The sequence below is a fragment of the Cavia porcellus genome, unplaced genomic scaffold (genome assembly GCF_034190915.1).
Source record: "Cavia porcellus strain 051 isolate PalLab524CR breed Dunkin Hartley unplaced genomic scaffold, mCavPor4.1 scaffold_7, whole genome shotgun sequence".
In the NCBI taxonomy this organism is placed as follows: domain Eukaryota; kingdom Metazoa; phylum Chordata; class Mammalia; order Rodentia; family Caviidae; genus Cavia; species Cavia porcellus.
In genome coordinates, this window is record NW_026947490.1 from 82,297,146 (window position 1) to 82,320,626 (window position 23,481).

At 36.1% G+C, this 23,481-nt stretch overlaps 1 protein-coding gene across 2 annotated transcripts; it reads right to left on the reverse strand.

The window, feature by feature from the left end:
• Positions 1-3,502: 3,502 nt before the first annotated feature.
• LOC134477047 (gastrula zinc finger protein XlCGF7.1-like) lies at positions 3,503-22,409 on the reverse strand. Of its 2 annotated transcripts, XM_063253919.1 has the most exons (4): positions 22,293-22,409; positions 9,661-9,787; positions 9,399-9,459; positions 3,503-7,749 (listed from the first exon to the last, which is right to left on the reverse strand). In XM_063253919.1, the coding sequence occupies exons 1-4, from the start codon at positions 22,293-22,295 to the stop codon at positions 7,029-7,031; spliced, it is 912 nt and encodes a 303-aa protein (XP_063109989.1). In that variant the 5' UTR covers positions 22,296-22,409; the 3' UTR covers positions 3,503-7,028. The 2 variants fall into 2 exon arrangements, 1 of the variants encoding a protein (XP_063109989.1); XR_010048952.1 differs by lacking the exon at positions 9,399-9,459.
• Between the last annotated feature and the right edge of the window lie 1,072 nt (positions 22,410-23,481).

A 23,481-nucleotide genomic window follows, 5' to 3' on the forward strand; every position in this document is an offset into this window, starting at 1 on the left:
ATTAGCTACTGGAAAAAAAATAGATTAGAAGATGCAGAAATACTCCAATAACTGACAAGCTCCTGATGTTTTACAAAGGAGATAAATATATTCTCTGGAAGAAAGGTAGCCTGTGTAATAAACAGTACTGGAAAATCTGTATTTCCACATACCAAACAATAAAGCAGGCCCACGTATCTCACCATGCACTAAATGAAAATACAAATGGATCAAATATCTAAATTTTTAAAACATCTAATTATGAAAAGAGAAACACAAAATCATTTGGGGGAGCAGATAGGGACAACAGTTGAGCACCTAGTGTAGGCAGTCTTTATGAGAAGAACCCAAAACACACAGAAATACCACAGAAAATCAACAGATGGGATCTCATTTATTAAAAAGCTTTTGTTCAACAAAATAAATTGCTCACAGAGTGAAAACTAAACCTATTGGATGGGAAAATAATTTTGGCTGTTTATTTTCAGACAAAGGACTAATATCTGGAACATATAAAAAATTGGAGAAAATTAGAACCTCCTAATTTAAAGATTGAATCCAAAACTGGGCATCTGAGATGAATACTTTCTTCTCATATGATGAAGTACAAAGGATAAATAAATATATTCAGAAAAGCCTCATGTATTTGTCTTTTGAGAGATGCAAATTAAAACAACTCTGAGATTCCATTTCACTACTAAAAAGGGAAATAATCAAGAACACAACCAATAAAAATTCCTAAGAAGAATCTGGGAAAAAATAAACACTTCTTTACTGTGGATAGAAGTGTAAACAGACGTGGCCCTTAGGAAAGCAATGCAGACATTCCTAAAATAATTCTGGTACTACAATGCCCATGTGTTACAACTGTTCTCCCACAAGCTATCTTCCCAAAATAATTTAATGCATTTTACCACAGTGATGTATGTGTACCCATGTTTATAAGACAACATTCTGTAATGCCTAAATCTAGGGAACATTCCAAATACCCGTCAACTAATGAAGATATAAAAAAAGACATTATTATTTTATACAGTGGTAAAATCTTAGCTATTATGAATACACTTTGGACATTAAAACGTAAAATGATGGACTCTCACAATCTCCAGTGTAATAAATGACAAAAACTTGTATAAAGATTACATTGTCTCATTGTTGAGAAGATTTTAAATTGTAAACAGAAAGCAAATGCAAAACATATATAATGAAATAGAAAGCATTTGTTCAAAAATAAAGGAGAAATAGGGAAAGGGAGTGTTAAAGGAAAGAAGGGAAAAATTAGAAAAGAGAAAAAGCAGAAAAAATCATTGAAAATAAGAAAGGAAAGAGGGACTGTAGAGATCAAAAGGGGAATGACAAAATAGGAATCAGGGTATATCATGTACAGGTACAATTTACCTGTGATGAATGTGAATATTAAATATATCTCCACTGTAAAATAAATAATAATGTAGCTTTCATAAAAACCAATGTATATTATATGCAGGCTATGGTACAACGAAGTGTAATCCAATATTCTGTGTAATTTACATGAACTTATAAAATCATTTTCAGATTCTATGTATGTGGAAAGTTGTATTAATTATAATATTGTCATGCACTATTTATCTAGAAAAGATTAAAAACTCCAGTTTTAGGTTAAGAGAAACAGGCCAGGGAAAAAGAACTCTTTCCACACTAGAATTATATGAACACAAACTCTCTCTCTCTCTCGCTGGCTCTCTCTCTCATGCACGCACGCACGTGCACACACACACACATGTATCCAGGTTCACTACAGCCAGATTCTTTGCCAAAATTCCATTGTTTGTAAATAAAATGATTGGAAGATTCATATAAACAGATTACCCCTAAATATCCATTGATCTTCAGGTCTATGGTCTTTGATTTCCTGTCATCCTGAGTCAGGTCAAGACTCAGGCTTTATTTTCACCGTAGGTCAGGCTGATGTTGGGAGGACCTTCCTTGGTCTCGGAGTTGACATTGCCATGCTCCATCATCCCCTATGTCCTACACTATTCTCATTTTGTGTGTGTGTGCTTATTTCTGCCTATGATTGAGATGCTGGTACTGTACACATTCAGTTTATCCCAAATTTCTGTATTATTTCCACTGAATCATGTTCTACCTGAGTCAGGATTGACATTTGTGAAAAAAATTTCAAAAGGACTCTATGGCACAGATTAAGTCAGAGATGGGAACAACCTCCATATTTTCTGGAAACCCAGTCACATATGTTGTGTATGTCCATGTGGAAATGATCTGGAAAATGGAAATTTAATTCCTACCTTATAAATGCTTGGTTGTGTATTCAGGTCATGAGCTTGACATTTTGTTTCCAAAATATTCAGTAAGTGCAGAGCAATCAGGACTGGGGATGAGGACAAAAGAGGGACTGGGTACGAGGAAAAAAATACTTTTCTTTGTAGAAACTGCAAATGAGCCTGTAGACTCTACCTGCACTAATGAAGTCACCATAAAGAATGTCAAGACACAGAATTGCAGGAGAATTTGCTGAATGGGTGCCATTTTGCATAAGGCTGAAGTTGAGAAGCAGGAAAAGGACAGGGCACTGTGGTCCTCAATGCCAGTCAGGCCTCATGGCACACACCTGAAGGGATCAGGTTGAAGTGAGTACAGAGGTCAGATCACAACTTTACAGATTTTGTGGGGAGATTCCAACTTCATCAGATAACAACTAGTCAATCTTTATCCAGCTCAGAACCCCTGGCCCCACACTTACAATTATAGCCTATAGGATGCTTGCTTCCATATTTTATTCCTGCTCTCTGAGGAAGTCATCCAGCACCCAAGCTCAAATTCTAGGCCTTTCATCAGCAGGTGACCCTGGGTCCAAAACATGGTGGCAAAAATATAAATGAAGTCTCCACATAATGAATTGTCCTGATCTCCCTGTGCCTCTTTCCAGTTGACAATGCATACAACCTTCCTGCATCACCCAAGCTGGTGATGAAAGACCAAATATTTGAGACTGAAGGGAAAGGGAAAGCGATCCAAAATCTGTACTGTTTAGCAAAGTGAAGAGTGCCATTCTTGGATTACATATGGGCTACTGAAATGGTCCACAAGGGCATTACTGAACTTAAAATGAGGTTGCTATTGTCTTTAGCAGGGATGGAATAACTGTATTTTTTGCAAGTTTACTCGTACAGGCAGTAAGTAGGATGGAAACTGTATTCTGGTGATTTGAGACTATGTACTATGGAAATGACTTCTAAACTCCTAGGGGTGATGGTGAAGACAGGCCAGGTCTACTCAGAGTGTGATATGAGGCCAGTGGTTTTACTGCCTTATCAGCCACCAGGGCCTATTTTAAATTTATAGGGCTGATACTGAAATCCAGGACATTTATACTGATCTATCTCCCCAGCACTATTTTTTATTTGCAGGCAGGTTTTCACTGTGTTTCCAAGTTACTAAGCTGAGCTCAAAGCTGAAATCCTCTTGCCTCAGATCCCCAGATAGCTTAAATCATATGAAATCACCACTTTGCTATGTCTGAACCACTTTATTTAAAACATGATAAAACATAAAATAAGGTAATAAATATAGGAACTACATTGTAGTAAAGTGTTGGCAATATTTAACCTCAAGATTGAATGTGCAGAAATAACAACTGCCTCAAAGTATATTTGCAATAGGGAGAGTTATATTGGCATATATTGAAAAATGTATATGAAAAAACAAGTACAATGATACTAAATACAGAAATTTGCATAATATCTATGGTGTAATCAGAATGCTGAGAATGTGTTGTCTTTCTCTTCGTATTTCATCCTGCCTTGCACTTAACATTGTCAGGTTGTGAACATCACAGTGATAGCTCCCTGATGAAGGAAAATGAGATCCATGATGGATCCAAGTGACATGAGATTTATTTATGCTATTGAAATTGGAACATGATTCAGACTTTGTTACCTTTCATTTCTGAATTTTATTTTAATATCTTAAAATACTGCTAAAACACCACTGTGGAACATGCACTTAAAAGGAGACTATGAGAGTTTAATCTGTGCCATGCCCCAAAGACTGGACAGTGAGGGGCAAAAGTGGTGTATTGTCATCCCTCCATGAAATTTTTGCTAGATAAATCTAACACTACAACCTAGGCAGGGTAGTGCATGTCAGTAACCACAGGACTTGAAAGGTTAGTTAAGGCAGGAGGATTGTGGCAAGTTCAAGATCAGCCTGAACTACAGAGTGAGCCTAAAGTCAGCCCTGCCTACAAAGTGAGCCCAAGATCACTTCACGGCAAGACAGTTTCAGACCAAAAAAAAAAAAAAAAAAAAAATCTAATTCTACAATTCTCATACATTTAATTCACATACTTGTGATTATCACCTTATTTATTGCATACTGGTGACTGTCTTTCTGGTGTCATGATGTGACATCATTTCCATCACTTACTCTTCCTATTCTGGGAATCATATTCCCTGAATTTTCCTTTTAACCCTAGGAACTTGTGTGACATCCTGATTCACTTGCATATTCAGGATTCTGCTATTCATAAATGACTGGCTTCATATAAGAGGGATGGGGTTTAAATTTGTATAAAATACATGATGTGTAATAGGCAGTAGGAGCATACCTCTTTCAAAAATGGAGAGGAGCAAGAAACAGAGCAGAGACGTAAATAGGGGATGTTAAGGCACAATAACAAACTCAAGATGTATTATACACACCGATGCCTTCCAAAGATGAACACTTAAATTATATACTAGAAACAGGCATGAATGCAATTTACATATTTTAAATTTGCTTTTGCTTTTGTGATTATCATAAGCATACATATATAAATCCATTTCTCACAACCTGGTGAAGGACCGTTCTGACTATGTTTGTGCAGATCCTTCATGAAAATAACTGGAGGTCTATGGAAGTGAAAAGGTTATTTGTGAGAAAAATAGATGTCATCTATCAAGATGATACCCATGGATAAAAAAGGTTTGGAAAATCCTTCAAAATCTGTGAATTATCTTTAAAAAGTATGATTTTTTTAATAGGAAGACTATGGACAAACAGGTCAGCTAGTTATGTCTGACATCAAAACACAAAATGAATATGCTTTAGGATATCTTTAACTTCAAGTGTGATTGCTGGAAAATCTATGAATATATATTGACATTATTTTTTATGGTATCTCTACAGGTTTTGACTACACGAATAATTTGAAAAGTATTTTCAAAATAGTCACTTACACATATATAATTTCTCTTCATAGTGCCGACTTTCATGTATTTGACCATATGCAAGTACACCGAGTGCTTTCTCATGTGGTACACATAGACATTGGCCACAAAATGACCTCACTTAGGAGGCTCGCATTTCTGTCAGCAGAAACTTTTTCTCAATACATCTTTTTCACAAAGTTACTCCCCAGTGTGTGGGAAATTTAGCATTTGTAATATGAAAAATTTGTGAGAACAGTTTCCCACACTGACTACTTTCATGGGGTTTCTCCCTTGTGTGCATTATTTCCTTAATAGATGACAATATTTTGCTCTGAATGCTTTTCTCCATTGTTGGAAAGAATAGGGTTACTTCCTTGTGTGAATTCTTTCATGGCATTACAAGCACTGGTGGTGGAATCATTTGCTGCATTGCTTATATGCATATAATTTTCCCTATTGTGGGTTCTTTCATGTGTTTGTCACTAGGTGAACTGAATGTTTTCCCACATTGCTTATCTACAGAGTTTCCACCCATTGTGAATTCCTTGATGCATTTGCAAGCTATGGGTTTGGCTGCTAGATTTCCACATTGCTTACATACATAAGGTTTCTCTATGTGTGGGATCATCTATTTTTAGAAAATGTGGGTTATCAGCAGAGCCTTCATCATATCTTATATAAGGTTTCTCCCAAGTGTGAAATAATTTTATGGGCAAGGTTACAATACTGACTGAACAATTTTCCATTGTTTGCCTACATAAAGTTTTTCACTATTGAGGGTTGTATCATGTATTTTAGAACCTGTTTGTGTACTGAACATTTTTACACATTTAATGCATATATAAAATTTCTCACCAATTTAAGTTCATTCTTATTTCTAACAGTGACAGAGCCTGCTTTAGCTTTTGTGATAGTATATCTTACCATAAGCATGGCTACATAGATACAGGCCATGAATACAAGCACGTTTTTGAATATGAATGTATCCATCATTCTGGGTAAACTGACACAAGAGTTACAGATTCTGGTGGGAAAAATGGTTATTAGATAATTGAGCATCATACAAGATAAAACATGGGTGGATCAAAAACATGGGAAAAAGGACTCAGCATACTTACCTTTAAACACTACTTTTATTAAGACTGCAGACAAACAGATCAGATATTTACTTGTGATTTTTAAAAAAGTAAAACCTTTTTGGATAATTGTGCTTGAGGGTGTTTTCAAAAAATCTATGAACATATTAACAGCAATAACTTTATATTTACAGGTCTCCTCTATATGATTCATTTAATTATGATTATTTTCACCTTTGACAATAACCATGTATACTACATGCTTTCCCAACCATGTATACTGAAGGCATACATAGGCTTGGGTCACAATATGACATCACTCAAGTTAGCACCTGTCAGCTGTACTTTTTCCAAGTATTTATGTGTAGTTTACTCCCTAGTGTGAAGGAATCTTATGTTTGGAAAAGGGAAGAACTGCAGCATATCTTTTCCACACTGCCTACTTACATAGGATATCTTCTTTGTGTGCATTATTCCCCTATTTGATGGCATTTTTGTGCACTAAATGCTGTCAACCACTGTTGAAATGCATAGAATTACTCCACAGAGGGAGTTATTCCATGTAGTTACAATCTCTCCAGTTGTGGAAAGTTTTCCTACATTCCTTATGTTCATAGGTTTTTTCCCCAGTGTGAGATCTTTCATGAACTGTGAATTTATCAACAAATCCACTTACTCATTTCAATTTAGGTAGGGTTTTGCTACAGAGCAAATTCTTTTATATACACAAAAGCTAATACTATAGCTTAAGGACATCTAAAATTGCTTACCTAGACAGGGTTTATTTTAGCACCTCTGCATACTGAAGGCTTTGCCATATTGGTTGTATCCATAGAGGTTCTACCCAGTGAGTACTTTCATGAATAATAATGATAACATTTTGATTGAAACATTTTAAATATTGGTTACATACAAAGCGTTTCTCCCTAGTATGAATTTTTTCATGTATGATAAGGGTATCATTTTGAATGAAAGATTTCCCACATTGTTTACATACATATGGTTTCCCCCCAGAGTGAATTCTATTATGTAATTTACAACCAGCCACTGTACTGAAAGCCTTCCCACATTTGTTGCATACAAAGGATTTCTCCCCAGTGTGAGTTCTATCATGTGCTTTACACTGAGAGGCTGTGGTGAATGTTTTCCCACATTTCTTACATGTGTGGGGTTTCTCCCCTGTGTGAATTCTTTCATGTATAATAAGGTTATACTTTCGGGTGAAAGATTTCCCACATTGCTTACATACAAAGTGTTTATCCCCAGTGTGAGTTTTATCATGTGCTTTACATTTAGAGGCTGTGGTGAATGCTTTCCCACATTTGTTGCATACACAGGGCTTCTCCCCATTGTGAATGTTTTTATGTCTTTGACAGTTACTGAGGGTACTGTATGCTTTCCCACATTGCTTCTGACAGGACTGGAAATCACTGCAGGTCTCTACAACTTCAATACATTTATATTGCTGATCTTCAATTCTCAAATAATTATCTTCATCACTTCTGTAAAGAAATACAAAGATATCAATCACAATGGAAAGTGCTCCTCATTAACAGTTGAGGTTTATGATGACTAGTCTGGTTTGATGTCTGCTAAGTAATTCTGCTGGTTAACTAACTCATTGTGCTGCAGTACTTCTTTCAAAGTACTATTCACTCTAAAGAGGATGGTTTTCATTTGAGAATTTTAGATTGGTATATGATTCTAATACATGACATCATTTTAGAATTGGTACAAATGACTACCAAATATTGATAATTTTTTTTAAGTGCTCATGTCTTCATTCTCCTCATCAATCTATTGAACCTGATCATCTTTCTCATCTATCGAAAGTAAGGGATTCTGGTCTCATGTTTTCTCTCTTTACTTTTTCTCCTCAAATATGCTATTAGTTTCCCATTTAAGAGGAAACCTGTAATAGTTACATTTCTGTATCTGATTTCTTTCATTTTAGCTCCAACTCTTTTTGTTTCTTGAGAAATGATATCACAATTTCTGGTATAGCACATTTTTTTCAGTGTCGAGTTAAACACAGGTCTTAGACTAAATTAAATTTGCTGATCATTATTTTTTTTGAGAGAGAGAGAGATTCTTATTGAGCCTGAACCTGCTCAGGCTGAGCATCAGCTGTCATTCTGCTGATTCAGCCTCCCAGAGTGCAAGAATTGCAAGGATGCACCACCATGATGATCTGACTCCACATTTTCTTTACTTTGGCGAGTGATGGGTATCAGAGCTATTCCCATAGCTTAGCTAGTGTGAGTTGATTCTTGTATTAGACATGGTAGATGCCCTTTCATGTGCTGCATTGAACAACACACTGTGTGGATCATTAACATTTGGTAATTTTAATGTATTTGACAATAAACTGAAAGAATCATTGCACATAATGACACAGAACAACTCACTCAGTAGTCACGAGATAGAGGCAGAAGGTTACCTCTGTGTTTCAGGCCAGTATGGGCTACACAGTAAGTTCAAAGTCAACCTGAACTACAGTATAAAATCATGGCCCCAAAGGAAAAAACAATATATTTTGAAGGGTGTATATGTGAAACAATATAAATTATTTTACTTTTTAGACCTCTGAATATTTATTACCACGTTTCTGTTTCATGTATCCATCAAAAATGTATGAGGAATTTTAAACATGAAAAGCTCAACATTCTATAGGATATTTTCAAAGTACTTATTATGAACAGTAGCATTCATTTCCATTTTGAGTACTGATTGCATATGAAAAATTTTTTGATAAAGAAAATCTGTTTTCACATATATACAAATGATATTTTGAAGATGAGTTTCTATCAAAATTCTCAATTTTTTTCATTTCCTACATGTTGTAATACAATATTTAAATTTACTCTCATACATTTCCATGATGCTGATCATGAAGGCAGTTTTAAAACTGATGTATTAGATAGGGTTATTTTTTACATGGTATCAGCACTACTTCTGAATCCAATATTCCAATAGTTTTCTATGAATTCACAGATAATAGAAAATAAAATCAAGTGTATCACTTGATATTCTTCTGAGGTTAAATGAAATGGAACATAATCTCATTTCTTCGAGTTCTTTTGATGCAATAGTTATATTCAAAAACTGACACTTAATAAATGTTCCCTTTCCCTTTATGTGTGTCAATCACCTTAAATTTCTTGAACAATTTTTGTCCTCTTCTTTAATTTGCAGGTTATGCAATATTTTTCCTGTATTACAGACATAGAAATAAAAAATTCATTATAACATTACATAAAAACAACACTGTTTCTGGTTATACTCATAGTACAATATAATCGGGCCTGAGATAAGTAAGCCAATATTATAATTATCAAATATATTATACTATATCACTGAGCAATAATTAATGCTGTTTGTATAAACAAGTGAATAAAACATATCGTCCTTACGTGTCATAGTAATATTCATATATGTTTCCCACATCACATCTCTGTAGAGTTTCTTTTGGGATGGAGTCAGTAAATCCCACTCTTCTGGGGTGAAATTCACAGCTACATCCTCAAAGGTCACTGGCTCCTAAATAATGACAAGTGTCCCGAAGATTAGAAACAACAAATATATCTCAGCTCCTCAAATAAAATGTCTAACTGAAGGTCATTCTTTCAAGTATTGACTGCATATCATGACTATCAAAACTCAAGTACATTCAAATATAGTCACCCAAGAACACTGATGTGAGACTATAACATGTTGCCAAAGTAATCATAGAACTGTGGCATGGATTGTCTTGCAGGGCACCTATACTATAGTTTTTCACTGACTTTAAAGCAGAGCTCAAAGAGGCAGCCTGCAAACCACCATTCTCAAAACACCTGTTTATTCATAGCACTGAGTTCATCTTTATTTCTAGAAAGAATTTATAGTCTTGCTGAAGACATCAGCTTGATAGGCAGCAGGGTAGAGAGCCTCTCTGAGAAAATAACTCAGATGATGGAATTTAACACCATGGAGAAGACCAGATGAAAGGAGACAGATTCTCATGACCCAGGAAGAAACTGAGGGAAAAGAAAAAGAAAAAAAAAATTAAGAAAAGAAGGAAAAATGTGGAAAGGCTGGAACCAGAAACTCTCACTAGGCCAGTCCCATGCTGTGCTGGGTGTACCTTGGACTCAGAGGATTCATGGTAGTGCTGAAGTCATGGCCACCAAAATTGGGAGTTGGTGAGCCTACAGTCCTTGGCAGGAGGATATGGTGCAACAGAGAGCAGAACCAATGTGGGAAGCTGCATTAATCCACGGTGAGTGCTAGGAATTGGGTTCCATGGAGGCAGGGCATGACTGGTTGGACTACATATTGGAGGTGGGCAGGATGGGACTGAACCCCAAACTGCAGTGGCATCAGTCAGCCCCTCTGGCCCAAAGAGGACTGGTGGGATCTGCTTGGGATCCAACATCCAGGGAACAAACTGTCCTGAACCTGTGACTTCTGAACGGCACAGACTACTGTGCTAAAAGCCAGTTGACTGGCACAGGAGAGGGGCCAGCCCACATTGTGCACACCTCATATCAATGTAAACTGGAGAGGGCAGCAATGCTGTAGACAGCATGTTTCAGAAAAACAATAAGCAATAGAGAAAGGGCCTGAGAACTCCACCATACATCTGTCCAAAAGAAACCAGAAACATGACAAGAGAAAGAATCAAGAAAAAGCCTCCAGCCACCGACCTATGGAAAATAAGTCCAGGACAGGTAAATACAGAAGAGATCAGGGGCAGCAGTCATGCAATATCAGACACAGCTTCAGCAGCAATAAAGAAATACAACCGTGACTCATAGACAAACTTAAAACTGAAATTCTAATTCAAGTAAGGAAAGATATAAAAAGATTAACAAAAGAAATGCTAAGCAACTCTCAGGAAGACCCAAATGGAAGAATGGAGGAACCCAGAAAAAGAAGAAAAACCTTTGATGAAGCCTATAAACAAAATCTAGAATAAAACAGATCCAAAGAGATTACCAGGAAAATGAAAACTCCATTAAAAGCTGGCAAAATTCCTTGACAGAAAAAAAATATTAGACTTTCAAAACTTGAAGATCAATGTGCAACATGTCACTGTGAAACAACACATCTCTTAAAAATAACAAGCAACCAGGAAGTAACAATACAAATGCTAGAAGATGACGAGAGAATCTATAACTTAAGAATAAAAAATGTGAGCAAAGAAGCAGAAACAAATACAAATGAATTACAAAGACTATTCACAGAAATAGTTAAGGAAAACTCCTCAACCATAGGAAAAGTAAATGATATTCAAATAAATAAGGTATACAGAACTCCAGCCAGCTACAACCAAAACAGATCTACACCCAGACATATAATAATCAAGATCCCAGAAATTCATCACAAGAAAAGAATATTAAAAGTGGGCAGAGAAAAGAAACAGATCACCTATAAAGTAAAATTCATCAAAATCATGATAGACTTCTGGACACAAACTATCAAATCAAGAGGTGCTTGGAGCAAATTATTCCAAGCCCTGAAAGAAAATAACCTCCAACTCAGATTGATGTACCCTGCGGAACTGTCTCTCAAAATTAATGGAGAAACAAGATGTTTCCATGACAAAGAGGAACTGTGGGAGTTTGTGACCACCAATCCAACCCTACAAAAAATACTGAAGGACATTCTAGAGAGAGAAAAAAGTACCAGGATTCCAGCAATAGTGACATAGAGCCCTCAGTGAATGGGGCAGACAGTGGAATGAAGGAGAAAGGTAGACAATCAACAGCAGAAAAATAGCATATCAGAAGTAAGGCAGAGAAGGTTGGCTATAGTCTCTAACATAGATGGCTTTGATACACTAACAAAAAGAAACAGGCAAAGTAGAACAGGAGAAAATGTCCATTGAAATGCTCAAAAGAAGAAACATACTCAATGTGAAAGAGGGTTAATAAACAGAAAGTCAAAGATGAGAAAATGATGCTCCATGTGACAGGAACCAGAGAGAAATAGGGATAGCTTGTCCAGCAGCAACAGATAGGTTGGAAAGTCATGACCCTTTTGTGCAGTGGAGAACTACTCAACTATAAGGAAGGAAAACTTTGAAGCCTTAGTAGGTAAAGGAATACAGCTCAAGATCAAGCTCGGAAAAAAAAAGGTTGAGTATCACTTAGGAACATGATGGGTTGCCCCCCCAATCTAAAAACTAAAGGAGTTAGTGGGATCCAAAATGTACAAAGTACCCTGAGAAAGGGAAATGAGAGGAACTGTCTAAAAAAGAAAGGCAGAGGACATTGTTAATAGTATATCAGGATTTAAAAGACACATTAGTCTCAACCCTCTGTTTAGTTTGATTTTATTCGGTTCCAGTCTGTCTACTTATACTACATTTGAGGGCACAGACAGCTATCTCCAAAATAGCAGGATATACTATGGTAACTATCCTTAATTTCCTATTAACTTAAACTGAAGGTCTGTATTATTACATTGTCTTACTATGACTGATTTTATTTGAATCTGGTTTGTCAGATCACTGTTATGTCTTGATTGGTTTTATTTGAGGTTGGTATGCTTGATAGTATCAAGTCTAATTGTAGAGGCAACTACTCTGAAGATGACAAGATATAATAGCATACCCATTCTGGTTGGATTATTAACTGCTTTTGATGTCCTACAATGTCTCCAATGTTGTGTTTTTATTTATATTGCTATGTAGTGCTATGTTCAATTATATAATGATGACATAGACAACTCTATTGAAAATAAGAAGAGACTGCATAGTAGCTACTTTAGATCACCTGGCATTGTGGTTTTATATGTCTTTTTTATTTCATGTTTTTCTAGGAATTTGTTTTGTTGTCTTGGTTTGATCTGTTTTTCCCTGTAATACAGAAAGGATAGGTATACATGAGAGATACATGCATGTTTAGAACTTTTAAACAGTTTATGAGAAGAGATTATATAATGCATGTTATAATGAACAGATAATCTGAAGAAGAAGAGACACTAAGGTACCCACTGCTAATTCTGTAGCGTTATGATATAAAATCTAGCAATACTATTATTCTCTGTTCAGAGTGATATTAGTCTATTTACTTTTTTCTAATTTCAACATACATAAAGATATGGACAGCTCTTTCAAAGAAAATGAGAATCATTATGATAGCCATTGTTGACTCCCCTATTGTATGGTCTTGAAGATGTACAATGTCTTCATCATCCTGTTCTGATCAGCTTAGTACTATACTGTTCAGTATGTATTCATTGTGTGTGAAGATATGGACAACTATTTGGAAGAAACAAGAGACAATATGATAGTGAAGATCTCTGGTGGTCTTGCTTTGAAATTTGTGTCTTAAAATTGTTTTCTTATTATCTGTTTTGTTATGTTTAATTTTACCCTCTTTAAAATAAAATTATTTTTTTAAAATCTGGTTTCATAGATAAATATTTAGTTGAATATCAAAGGAAGTTTATAAATTATTAAAATTTATGAAAATAAAGGTTTATTTGATCATTCTATAGACAAGGAAATTATGGAAAGGGTAGCTATAATCCTGTAGCTCTGAAATACCAAGCTATCTCCTTGTACTTGAATACTAGAAACTCTACTAGGGTGTAAAGCAAGATAATTTGGGAAAGAATATACATTAAATGCTTGAAATGAATTGAAAATGGTGGTATAGCAAAGTAACTGGTCACTAAATACAGAAGGAAGAGTTCAGCCCAGTTGGGTAATACATGTCTGTTCTCCCAAGTACTGACAGGCAGATGTAAGGGATTACCAGGAATTTCAGGAATGCGATGTATACACTGTCCAACCTGGGCTATGCAATAAAACCAGTTCAGACTACAAAGTGAGTCCATTCATCACACTCCCTCACCAAATGAAAACTAATATTAATTCAGTCATTTAAAATCACACCTTTGTACCAGGGATATATCGCACTGGTATAAGCACCTGGCTAATATGTGCGAGGTCCTCAGTTCAATTTCCAATACCAAAAAAGAAACAAACTAAACACACCTTTGATTTGTTCAACAATTATAGATAAACAAAAAAGCCTACAAACACTCAATATTTGTGAACAAGCAAGAATTTTGCATAATAAACATGAAAAACATTCAAAGTTCAATATTCATATCAGTGGAAAAATGGATCTCAGGAAAAGAAGACAACCTTCAATGCATCCACAGAGAAGTAGAATATTGTTTCATGATTCAGCTGATGATATGCCTCTCAGGAAGAAAGCACAGTGTGTTTCATTTACATTCATAAAAAATATGCCTTGGAAATCTGGACTGTACAATCTCTTAGCCTATGTGCATTCGTGAACTATTGAAATGGAAAACACAAATGACTGTGCAATTTATGATAAAAAAACACTGTTAATAAAAAAATTTCCTCAGAAGAAAGTTAAGAGCCATGAAAATGAGAAGAAATTGAAATCTATGAAGATGGGAATTAAACAAGGAAACATTTGTTGGGAACACAATACAAAGATTTTACATACAGAGTGAAGATCAATGAGCACAAATCTAAAAATAAAGAAAAACTTATTAGACTCTGGGGATGTACTGAATAGAAAAGAAAATGTAAATCACATTTGTGAAAATCACCAAACAATGTTGAAGTAGAAGAACAAAATAATTAGATTTATTAAATTAACACTCATCTAGTAAATTCCAAAACACCTTTACTATGGAGTTTTCAAAAATCCACAGACAAAGTAACTTTTTTCTAATGTCTAGAAAATACTTTGTGCTATGATTTCTGGGGATACATGTGATTCTTTACAAATGAAATTAAAATCAGACCACGGGACTAAATGAGAAGGTACTTTGGCTTTCATTCACATCCCAGCCCTTGTGAACAACAGTAACAAATGACTAAATTGAGAAACATCATGAAACCTCACAAGACATTTCTCTGTGCAATTTCTAAAGTAGTTCCTGAAAAGTCAAGAAAGAGAAGCTAAAAGAACAGTCTGTGCAAAAGCACATACTGTAAACTTTGGAAAATTTCCAAAGAAGAGTTGTCATCAATCATGCAATAATACCCTTCTGACCTGAAAAGATTGTATCACCTGGTTACTTTCACTTCTTGCCTAAGGCCCAAGTGAAACTTTCTGAATACATGTGGGACACTTTCATTATTATCATTAAATCTAAAGAAAAAGTTTTGGAGAATAAGATTTTCTTTAAGTGATTAAAACAATAAAACACAATTCATGTACTTATTCCTTTATATCTGCTTATCTGTCTTCAGACATGAAATGAGGAGACAGTATCCATATTAGTTACTGATAAGCAGAATCAAATATGAGTACAACAAATCCACAGCTGAGTCATGAAATGCTAAATTGTCTAAAAAGAAAACAGGGCAGCCTATCAAGAGAGCAGGTCACATTATCAGGAGAACAGGTCAGATTAAAAGGGACTGAGAGAACAGGTGGCAAAGCTGATTAATAACTAGACACCTAGGTAATAGGCAAATACTCTCACCACCTGGAGAGCAATGGTTACTATGTGGACACTGATGAGGGTAGATTAAATAGAAAGCTATGCAAGAAGTACCTGGGTGGCATTTATTCAACAAAATCTACCGAAAATATACTAGCATGACTATATTCCACATGTACAATCTGCACTTTTTAAAATACAAATATCATTCCTTAATACATATTCCATTACAAAGAAAACCAAACCACAAAATCAGAAATAGGATTGAAAGAGAAAAATCAGTCTTTACAAATAAATATTTAAGAATTGTAAACAACTCCATTAGTGACTGACAGGTCAAGAAAGCACAGCAATCTTTAAAGTCATGCATAAAATCAACAAAATAACAATTCAATGCAATATATCAGATGGATTCTATCAGATGTTTTATCACAGAAATACATAGTACACTGGCCTTACAACAAGGCAAGTATTCACACATGTGGCCCAGGTTCACAGCAGCAATACAGAAAGTAATGTAGTCAGTGGAGTGGAAGCCATGCGCAGCAGGTGCTTACACAATACTGGGATGAAATTAGAAATGAAAAGCAGGAACAAATTAAGAATAGTCTCAGAATGAGAGATCTAATCACAAATTTTAAATGACTCATTTAAAAACAACATCTTAAATAATTAAGGATTTCACAAGCCATGACAATGAATATATTTTGAATTATTTCAATTACTCAAAATTGATACCTCAAACCATATTAAAAACAATGAATGCAGGTATGGAAAAGAACAGACTTCAATTTCAGAACATTAGCAAACACAGGGCAGAGGGAAGCTCATCAGTGTGGCTGAGCTGAATGCACAGCATCATTCTGCATGGCAGTCGTTGGGAAGTCTGAGACTAGGGCCAGCACTGCCCATAACAGGCCCATCCCTGAGCCTCCTGAAGCTCAATTCCCAGGGAGAACTAGAGAAAACTGCTGCAATATAAAAATGTTAATCACTCCACAGGTAATAGGATATTTCATTGCTCTATATTTGTGCAGATTCTAAACAACAATAGAAAAGAAACTCAAAGTATTAGAGGCATTACTGAGTAGTTAATGGAACTAAATACATAAATATCTGAGGAAAACTAGCCTACATTGATGTCAGTGGACACAGACAAGACACAAGATAAAAAAATTAGCAGAGAATAAGTTGGAATGCATACAAATATATTCATTTTCAAATAACAGTCTATATGGTGAAAAAATTAAAGTTCCAACAAAAATTTAATAGAATTTATAAGACAATATACCACAGACAATATATCTGGATTGAATTAGAGATATGTGCCATGTAAATATGGATCAGATATAATCAAATTGATTGAAATTATGAGCATTTATACCACGTGCAATTCACACAGACATAATTTCAAAAATGTGAACACCACATATGAAACATATAAAAAGCACAAAGTGCTTCATTTATCATGTCCTTTTCAACAATATCCAGTAACTATCAATGAAGTATAATAATTACATGACCAATGGTGCTTCTCTCTCTGCACTCAGAGAAAAAAATCTTTTACAAGATCAGGGATATAGCTCAGCAGCACAGTGCCTACCTGGCAATGTGGGATTGTGAGTTTGATTCCCAGTTTAGAAAAAATTGCATGTACGTATAAATTCCCAACTTCACAGAGATCAGTTTGTGTGTTTAACAGGCAGCCCTTTTGCAATTTGTTCTTTACATCATTATTTCGCCTTCTGCTATTTAACTTCCTATCATAAAATCCAACTTTTAGTACTATGAGCTATAGAAGCTAAAATATTCAACAGTTTATTCATTTATCACTTGGCTTTAGATATGCCAGTTTACTCACCCTTGCAAGGGTCCTAGCAATTATTTGGATCATAGTCAATGATAATATATATGTTAAAATTTATTGGTATTAAAACTGTTTAAAAATTCTCATGTGATTTTTAAACATCCTAAAGGGACTGGAATTATGAGGATGTGTTCATTAATTCCACAATGCACCATCATTACAATGAAACTCAAAGTGGAGGATACTATTTGTCTGCTTGAGACCTCATATTAAACTCTCATTTAATTTATCATGGTTAGATGTCCCTAACACTTCCTATGACTGGGTAAAAATATCCAATATTGTCACCTGACTTTACCCCACACTACAATGGATTCAATACTTATGAAAACTAAACCTAGCTAGAGAGCAGAAGGAAGGCTGCATGCAGTATCCCACTCTCAGTTCTTGCCCAGTGAGAAGACAAATGATTTAGCATGGTAAATTTTCCATAACAGACCTTTTCACCTCAAGGGATGAAAGTTAATCTCTTGTGGCTTACTAATTTTTCCACAGTAATATACTCAACTCTGCATGCCTGATACTGAGACTTATACTGTTACATTTTGAGTGTTTAGAGCCGTTGAGGTTATTAGGAAAGAAATGTCTGGATGAGGCTTCATGTGGCATGGAAGTATTATCTATGAGATTACATCTGGTGCATGGTCCCTGCCTCTAAGGCTCTGTCTCTCTGAAGAATTTCCACTGCAAGGTTGAAGATTTGATTCTCAGAGCAAGAGCAACAACCTGAGGCCAATTCCTAAGGCAATGGCAAATACCTGTGCTCATGCACAGAAAAAAAAAGAGACTTGTTTTCACCTTATTATTACACCCAAGGTCATATTGGTTGTTTCAAGCATATATGAAGTGAGTCCTTTGCTATTTGCTATAAATCAGTAATCCACAAAGAAGTGCAGAGCATTAAAAATGGACTGGCACATTCATACTCATCATGAGACACACCATAGTAATTATTACAAAATATTAATCTTTATCTTGCTAAGAATTCCCTTCATAGATATTCTACATACGTAGTAATTACTTTCTGATTCTCTTAAATCTTTGCAGGAGAAAAGGAAACATTGTACCAGTAAAGCTATAATTACCAGAATCCCTTGCTCAGAAAAAAAAGTTCATAAAATTATCTATACATTAGACACAATCTTTCCAATATTCTGCAGCTTTTCACATTCAAGAGTACTACATCACCCTGATGAATTTAAAGCAATAATTCATATAATGAAAAATCAAATATGCCCAAATCTTATTTTTAAGTGGAAAAATTAATCACAAAATACACAAAGTGCTTTGCCTATTTTTCCTGGGTGAGTTATCTCCCCCAATCTACTTGAGTGTAGGCCCCAGGAGCTGAATCTAGTGATTTTCATGCTCTAGTCACCTTATTGGACTATTTCTCTATGCTCACAAATATGCATGTAGTCAGTACTCTAATAAGTCCTACATACCTTAGAAACTCCCCTCCCTTTAAAGAGATGAAACTCCTGAAAGTTTGAATCCTTCTGATGCTAAATCACACCACTCAATTTAAATTATAAAACTTAAGCTGTGTTACAGAGATGACATTAAAAGATATATGACAGAAATACTTGTAGTGTCTAATCATAAACTTAATACTAAACTCACAGCTCAGTTTCTGCTAATTTAAAACTTCCATTTATCCTCTTGTCTGGGTCATATAGCTCAAGCAGTATAACCAGATGGGGCCACATCTGTACAACAACAAAAAAAAAATCCAGGGAAACAAAATGCCCACATTACTGTTCACATTTCCAAACAGGATTGCTCTGCTCTCCTGACAGAAGTGAGCAGGAGAAAGGGCTGAATATTGCTCTCCAAATGGGAAACAACTGGCTCATGGTTTACAGGGGAAAATATGAAGACTGGAAGGAATGATGCAAAAAGATATTTGAGTTTCATTAGAAAAATGACTTGATCAAACTAAAACTATCTGACAACAAAATGAATTGAATATGCACAAAAAAGAAACCGGTTATTGCAAACACTACTGTTAAAGCATTAGACTTTTTTCAACCTGCTGAATAAAAATGCTTTGATCTGTATTTCAGATATAACAGAGAGACAAATTTATAATACAACACTAAATATTACATGTACCTCACTGAATGCAGGACACTGTGAATCACTGGTTGTTCACGCATGTTTTCCTTAATCTGGGACCAGAGACTCATCTCTGTATCCTCCAACATGGGATATAAACGGCATCATGCTGTGTATCACCAGTAGAAAATATGTGTCAACTTAAAAATTCAATGTAGGTTTAAACCCAAACTTTTTCTCTTCATTATCCAAGGGCCCCATGGACTTTAGAAAAGATAACTGGGGATGGACATAAACTCTCAGTGTGCATCTCATGTTGAAAAAGTTCTTGCTCAGTTATGCAGGGTGGCATTGATTTTTAAGCACTCCCAACTCTCCCAAAGAGGCTGGTATTAAATTTGTGCAGCACCATGACTCAGTGTTATTTACTTTACCCCAATAGTGAATTCTTGGTGAAATTTGGTGACATGAAAATAAAACACTGATCCAGGCATGGTAGTGCATGCCTGAGTCCCTAGCAATACAAAGGATGATGCATGAGACTCTGAACTTTAACGACTGTGTGAACTAGAGAAAGAGAGCCAATTCTCTACACCAAAGCAGAGGCACAGCCCTCAATAACAAGGTAGCACATTTCTGTCAACTCATCACTGGCAGTTGAGCTACTTAGAAATATTGCATCAGTCAGACAGGGCTGGGCCCTGGAAGGAGCCTACACAGAGGACCAGATTTCTGGTGACTTTAGAAGAGACATACATCTCTTGCTGTGGACCAGATCTCAAGACAAATGACAGTTTCATTCCCCTATATCAAACTCAGCAGTCAAAATGCTGGCCAAGACTCACTCTTTTTGCCACCATGTGCGAAGTAGTAAGACCTCATCACTAAATGCAAAAAAAATTTATTAATTAAAAAATTTTTTTTAAAATTTGGAGGATGTAAGTAAGGGCCAAATTTCTGACATCAGTCACTGGGCAATAAGATACATCATATGTGCCTTAAAATCTTTTGTGCCCAGAAGAAACACCTAACCATGCTATTTTAGTTGTGATGTCCAACATACTTTCAAACCTCCAGTACTAGGGTTCTAATTACCTATCTTACCTCAGAGATGATTAGGAGAGCTGATAGAGAAAAGCATTTATCCATGAGTAAGTCTCTCTCCTTTCTATAGGCCTGTCAGCTTTTTCCTACTCTCAGACCTAGCAAGCAGACAATGCTTCAGTGCTGTCACAGTAGGTCAAGCTCACCTCAGAAGTCCTTTACTATGCTGGCTGCTGACTGAGCCTCCCTCCACATGCCCCTGCTCTCTCATGTCCTTTCCATCATGTTGGGACAAGTTATTAAAACCTTTTGTCCTTATTCTTTAATATTCATGCAGATCCTGACCATGTGGAAGATACCCCTACTTCAGTAAAAAGTCCATCTCATTGTTCAAACTTCTTTTTGAGACAGGGACTCATGGTGTAATTCAGGATGCCTTGTCCTGCAACTCACTTCATGCCCCAGGGTTGTCTTAAACTTGCAAGGATCCTCCTGTATCAGCCTCCTGAGTGCTGGGATTAAGGCCATGTGCCACTACACCCCACTAAGTGCTTCAAATTTCAGGACAAATCTAACAAATGTAACAAACTTTTTCAGTTTTGAAACCTATTTCCATTTCCACTCTCATATTTATCACATCTCTACATCCCTGTAGACACCAGTCTGCTGTGTTTCTCAGTGTGGGACTAACAGGCAGCACCTACAGGAAATTGTTCTCTGCAGGAAATTTTCCCTCACGAGCTAATGCATCACCCTCCCCCAAATACCTCACTGCATTCTAAACTCAAACTCTATGAAAAGCCTTGCTTCAGTAGTTCAATTGTAAAAAGTACTTACCTAGTTAACTTATAAATAAGGCACTCCCTAAGGAAATGGCCTGAAGTAAAGTTGCAAAAGTAGAGGATAAGAATTAAAATGAAAATAGACCATGATCTAGGACTTTGGACCTACAGAGAACTATCTCCCTCACAATAAAATGCAGATTCCAGTCTACTAGAGTTGCTTGCAACTGCTAATTACTAAATTCCTGGGATAACAGAAATGTAAATACAATCTCTAAACTGTTTCCTGTAGATCTCACAGGCTGAAAAATGGGCTGGAGAATCTCAGCTAAAAGTATTTCTTTTTCTGGGTGCAGTGACTCTGGACTGTAATCTCCTCACACTGTAGACAGACGGGAGGAGGATGGCCTGGGGCTCAGGGCAGGCCAGACCACAGAGATACACTCTGTATCCAAACAATAAAAAATAAAACAGAAAAAAGAAAAAGAAAGATGGCGATCTATTTTCAATCCACAGAGTCAAGTGGACCCTCACGACTGTCTGCCCACACAGGAAACATCCCGGAAGTGAAGGAGCTCTTGTCATTTCTATTTTGGTTCCAGAACTCATAACACAGTGTCATGAGATTACGAGTTCTGTTCATTCCATAACATTACTGCGAGTAGAGGCCTCACAAAAGGAATTCAAATGATAATATTTTGTCATTTTGAGGACAGAATTCAGGTTAGCCTCCAAACACTGCATTCCTTAAACACAGCTGTGCCTGAGGCTGCGCAAAAGACATTTTGGGCATACAGGGGTTCTGCCAATTACCTTTCAGACCTCCCAAAATTCCATCCCATTCCCAGCTCCAGTAACATCAAGTTACCATTGTGATGCTTGAGGGTTTCCAAGGATCCTTTGCAGCCCACAATAAGAAGTTCCAGAAACTAGAGGTTCACTCAGCTCCAGGCTTTCAGCACTGAACTCACAGTGAGCACTTCTACAAGAGGGCTGCGAAGAGCCCTCCTCCCTTGGCCCACTTGATTGGCTGTTCAGCCAGTCCCACCTTTATCAATGATTGGCTCCTGGGTCCATCTCTGTCCTGTGATGTCACCCTCACCTGCCAGGACTGATAATTTACTCATGGTTTTACAGTGCTGTCCTGGGTTTCCTTAAATGTTCAGTTCTCTCTCCTGAAGCTGGGTCCCAAATGTAACCAGGTGAATGTTCTGAGGAAGAACCACTCCCTTGAGGACAGAAAAGTTTATTTGGAGAGGTCAGACAGGGACAAATTGCCATAGGTAGGGGCTGCTGTCAGGGATGAGGCCATAAAAATAATTGCCCAGATTTTCACAAATTCTCTCTCAGTCTGCTCATTTGCATTAAACTGAATAAAGAAACTACAGATAAACAGTAACATATTTCTGAGAAAAACTAAAGATAAAGTAAAGTCAAACAGTCCAACTGCTTCAGAAACTTTATACTGAACCCTGTGTCATAAATCATACCTAAATTTTGAAGATAATCCTAGCCGAGCATAAAGTTCACCATTATTGCTGAAAGAAAATACCACACTTGATCCACTAGATCACTTCCTTGTATTGAGTGTGGGACAAAAAACACTTTAAACTGTAGATGAAAACATTTTTTTGCACGTATGTATATATTCTACTCTGGAATCATATTTTTTGCATTAACCTGTCACCTAATTGTTGACTTGACTTCATATGTAAGATTGCTTTTCGCCAATCTATATATTTTAGATCTAAAATTTAGAAAGTATAAAAGAAAACCTAATGAAGTGGAGTAGGAATTTTCAGGCAGGAAATGGTACTTGAGTTGGGATCATAGAGCCTGGAACAAGTTCCAGGAAAAGGGTTTTTTTTTTTTTTTTGTCTCTTTAATCAATGGAGCCAGGAACAAAGGTCCTCAATTATGAGGCCACTACCTTTTCACAGATAGCTTTCTGACCTACATTTCTTTTCTTTCTTCCAAATGAAGTGTTTCCATTTTGCATTTCAATCTTGCTATCTCTAAGCCCTTATTTTTATGAATGTTACATTTGCTCATTTACT

Bases quoted from the DNA above. Each gene is read 5' to 3' on its own strand.
- LOC134477047 (XM_063253919.1), bottom strand. The intron at 9,460-9,660 runs GTAAGGACGATA...TCTGTAATACAG, and splicing joins TATGAATATTACTATGACAC to GAAAAATATTGCATAACCTG. The intron at 7,750-9,398 runs GTGATTGACACA...ATTTCTTTACAG, and splicing joins AATTGTTCAAGAAATTTAAG to AAGTGATGAAGATAATTATT.